The sequence below is a fragment of the Bidens hawaiensis genome, unplaced genomic scaffold (genome assembly GCF_021521415.1).
Source record: "Bidens hawaiensis isolate Kalapana, Puna unplaced genomic scaffold, B.hawaiensis_p1.1 tig00030522_1, whole genome shotgun sequence".
NCBI lineage: Eukaryota > Viridiplantae > Streptophyta > Magnoliopsida > Asterales > Asteraceae > Bidens > Bidens hawaiensis.
In genome coordinates this window covers 96,793-100,732 of record NW_027495090.1, presented here as the reverse complement: position 1 = coordinate 100,732, position 3,940 = coordinate 96,793, and the positions used below count along the sequence as shown (strand labels likewise).

General features: G+C 38.3%; 1 protein-coding gene across 1 annotated transcript; it reads right to left on the bottom strand.

The window, feature by feature from the left end:
* Positions 1–254: 254 nt before the first annotated feature.
* On the bottom strand, positions 255–3,940 carry LOC143580553 (uncharacterized). The gene is made up of 4 exons (XM_077063545.1): positions 3,386–3,940; positions 2,448–3,283; positions 1,834–1,921; positions 255–521 (listed from the first exon to the last, which is right to left on the bottom strand). Exons 1-4 carry the CDS (start codon positions 3,938–3,940, stop codon positions 255–257), a joined length of 1,746 nt encoding a protein of 581 aa, XP_076919660.1.

Here is a 3,940-nt window from a genome sequence, read left to right as displayed (position 1 = left end):
TTCCTAAGAAACTTGGATTGCAAGTCGGCCCATGTGGCGATTGAGGCGTTTGGAAGGGAGTCAAACCATGTAGCAGCACGGCCAGAAAGTGAGAACGGGAATAACTTAAGATGAATGACGTCGGATGTGATATTATTAATATTAAAAGTTTCGCAGATCCGCACGAATCGAGACAGGTGTCCCGGAGCATCTTCGTCATCCAAGCCGTGGAACTGAGCAGAATTTGTGATGCAATTCATGACGTGAGAGGGAATTTACCAGTTTTGATTATTAGTCGCAGGAGGTCGGACAATTGCAGATCGGGCCCCTATGATGCCATCACTGGCTCTAGCATGAACAGTTTGTCTCGGCGGTGGAACGGCGTCGCCCATATCTATTCTAAGAGTAGAGACGCTAACCTGGATGTCGGGTGAATCGCTCTCGCTATCTGTAGTCTCCTTAAGTCGCTCTTGAAACTCTCTCTCGGGCTCTTTTGATGCAATGAATAAAGGTGGGCCTTGAGAACGGGTATTATGCATAAACTAAAATAAAAAAAATAATTTAGATTTTTTTTTAAATTAACTAAAATTAAAGGCAAAAACAGCAAGTAAAAGCACCTAAAGGAAAAAAAAATAACAACTAAGAAGAAAATAAACAATTGAACAGATCAGATAATCAAGTCAGTTTAAACAAAGAATTTGCCAGTGTCCCCGGCAACGGCGCCAAAAAATTGATGTGTGAAAAACGTATATAATATTAAAAACCATGTTTTACCGAATTTACCTAAAAAAACCACACACAATCGGCAAGTGTACCGGACGCAATGTAGCTAGCAAGTAAGAACGAATATCGAACCTTGGACACTATGGGTAAACTCTTATTATCAAACTTAATGATTACTAACCTAGACTTTCTTCTGAATTTTTTTATATATTTTTTATATTAATAAAACTAATAATAGTTAACTAATTAAAATTTAAAATAAAAATAGAACTTTATAAAAATTGGGTTCTAGACAAATATGAGAAACGACTACCTAGGTAATGGAATCATACTAGTTAAATTAATAGTTAACGAACTTGATTTGGTTGAAAAACAATATCTTAAAAAAATATGACACTAAAGACCACTAAAATACGCTAGATCGCCTCCCGGCCTCACCAACGACACCCCAGAACTCTAATGACACGTGAAGCTCAATTGTTAAAGGGTTGGATCACCTCCCAGTCTCACCTTACCTAATAATATTATGGTACCCCACAACCCAAATCACCTCCCGGTCTCTTCGGATACAATATATATTAATATATAGGGGGTATTTTTAATTAACTTGAACACAACTTGTATCACAATAATCTTAGGGACCTAGGACAACTCACTCCCGTGCAATTATTACCCAAACCCACAAAAGCCAAAGATGACACAACACTAAATTGCCTCCCGGCCTCTCTAGTGATAGAACAATAAAATCTAAACCACTTTCAATACTTATTCCTACGATTTTTTCGACCATAAACCGCAAACAAGTTGAAAACACAAAGTAGACAACCTAATCATGTGTCTAACAATCTCCAAAAAAAAACTATTAAACACAAGTGGAATAAATATTAAAGCAATAAACTAGATTCTATTACGCAACAATATCATGACCAAACCAATAAAAAACTTTTACCATAATATTAAATCAACCAACGTCAAATAATGGTTCGTCAAACAATTAATCTAACATAGTACTCAACCAAAACCTAGGCACTATAAAGTATTTAGCCACACATATTAAAATATGAAGCAAAAGTAAAATAGAGATTAAAGTTCATCATAAAAGAAATAAAATTAATTCTGTAAGCCTAATACCACGATCTGCTCGGCCTTGAGTTTAATAGCAGCTTTCAAAACCTTGACAATAACCTCCAATAATTGCACCGTAGCCTCCTCTATGCGGCTGTACAAAATTCGTCAAAACTTCAGCCATGGGGTCCTTTTATATATTTTTTTATTTGCCGGCCTTCTTCCGTCTATTTATTTATTTCGTTCACGAGGCCCACTCCAAAAACCTAATGAAAATTCTTTTCTCTTGTGAGTATGGGGCCCACATGATCAAAAGTCCACAAAATCTTAAAATTAGAACTTTGACCCAACTGATTATTCTTTTTTACGTCAGATGTGATCCAAATTCATAACAAACAAATATATATTACAATACTAATAATAGTATATAATGTATAATGTCTAATAATATATAAAGTAGGTTCGACCTTTACTCGTTAGTTTCAAATTTAATAAAAGTACTCAAATTTTAGATCGTTGTCTCATAAAACCTTAAAAACCCACATTTGAACCAATTTGGAATAATATTCAATAAAAACTTGGCTCTAATATACTTGAAAGTGTAGGAAGTATTTATATAATAACATGTATATTTTAAACCATATCAGGCACGCAGACCAAAACTCCAAATTACGACTCACATATAACATCTCTTTGACTGTGCAACATTCCAAGTTCTTGGGATTTCTGTTCCATCTAATTTTTCCAACTTGTAGACACCTTTCGATAATACTTCTTTTACCTTGTAAGAATCTTCCCAAGTTGGGGCTAACTTACTTGATGGCTCCTGTCCCGATGCCTCGTTGTTGCGGAAGATAAAATCTTCCGCATCAGAGTTACATTTTTGAACCCTTGAGTCATAGTAATTCTGTAATTGACGCTTGTAATTGTGTTCCCGGATGAGTTCCAATTCTCGTCTTTCCTCAAGAAGGTTGAGATTCATCCGCAGTTCTTCCTCAATGTTATCAGCGGAAAGCGTTCTTGCGGATGGTACCCCTATTTCAGCTAGGATCATCGCTTCAGTGCCGTATGTCAAACTGAATGGTGTTTCCGAATTGATTGTTTTCTTCTGAGTTCGTAAAGCCCAGAGCACATGGGGTAGTTCATCTACCCATCCAATTCGTTTGGTAACCACTCTTGCCTTAATTCCATCTTTAATGGTTCGATTGGCCCTTTCGACCTGACCATTGGCCTGCGGGTGGGCTACAGATGTGAATACTTGAGTGGTATGAAGTTTTTTCAACCATGCTTGAAGCCCATCATCAGCAAACTGGGTTCCATTGTCACTGATAAATTCCTGCAGGAGGCCAAAACGATAAATAATGAACTCCCATAAGAATTTCTTGATATTGGCCGCGGTAATGGAAGCAATTGGCTTGGCCTCCACCCACTTAGTGAAATAATCGATTGCCACAATCAAGAATTTGACGCGTCCCGGGGCTTCTGGGAATGGACCCATGATATCAATCGCCCACTTCTGGAACAGCCATGCGAATGTTACAGGCACTAACTCATTTTTTGGTCTTAGGGTATTGGGAGCATGGCGCTGACATGAATCACACTTTCTAAATTCTTATACCGCGTCCATATGCATTCCCGGCCAATAGTACCCCGCAATCATGAGTTTGGCCACCACCATTCTTGGACCATCGTGAAGACCGCAAATGCCTTCGTGGATTTCCATTATCAAATACTTCGCATCCTCACCATCCACGCATCTCAAGAGTGGACCGAGGAAAGATCTGCGGTACAAAACCCCGTCTTGTATTTGATAATTTAAGGCTTTGTGCCCGATCTTCCTAGCCGCTACTTTTTCTTCCGGGAGAATCCCTGATGTTAAGTTTGCCATAATTGGTGTCATCCAGGATTCAACACTGGTTTGTATGACCAACACCTGATGTTGCGGGACAGAGGGACGATCGAGGACTTCAATGCGGATGTCTTTTGCAAAATGTTCAAAATTCATTGAAGCTAATTTGCTAAGAGCATTCGCTGACTTGTTTTCACTTCGTTTGATGTGGAGGACTTTGAAAGATGAGAATTGAACAATCAAATCTTTTGCTTGCGAGAGGTATGAAGCCATCATATCGTTTTTTGCCTCGTACGTTCCGTTAATCTGTCCAGCAATCAGCAT

Bases quoted from the DNA above. Each gene is read 5' to 3' on its own strand.
- LOC143580553 (XM_077063545.1), bottom strand. From the start codon at position 3,940: ATGCTGATTGCTGGACAGATTAACGGAACGTACGAGGCAAAAAACGAT. The intron at 1,922-2,447 runs GTGAGTCGTAAT...AATTTTGTACAG, and splicing joins CAGTCAAAGAGATGTTATAT to CCGCATAGAGGAGGCTACGG. The intron at 522-1,833 runs GTATTAGGCTTA...TTTTTATTTTAG, and splicing joins TCAAGGCCGAGCAGATCGTG to TTTATGCATAATACCCGTTC.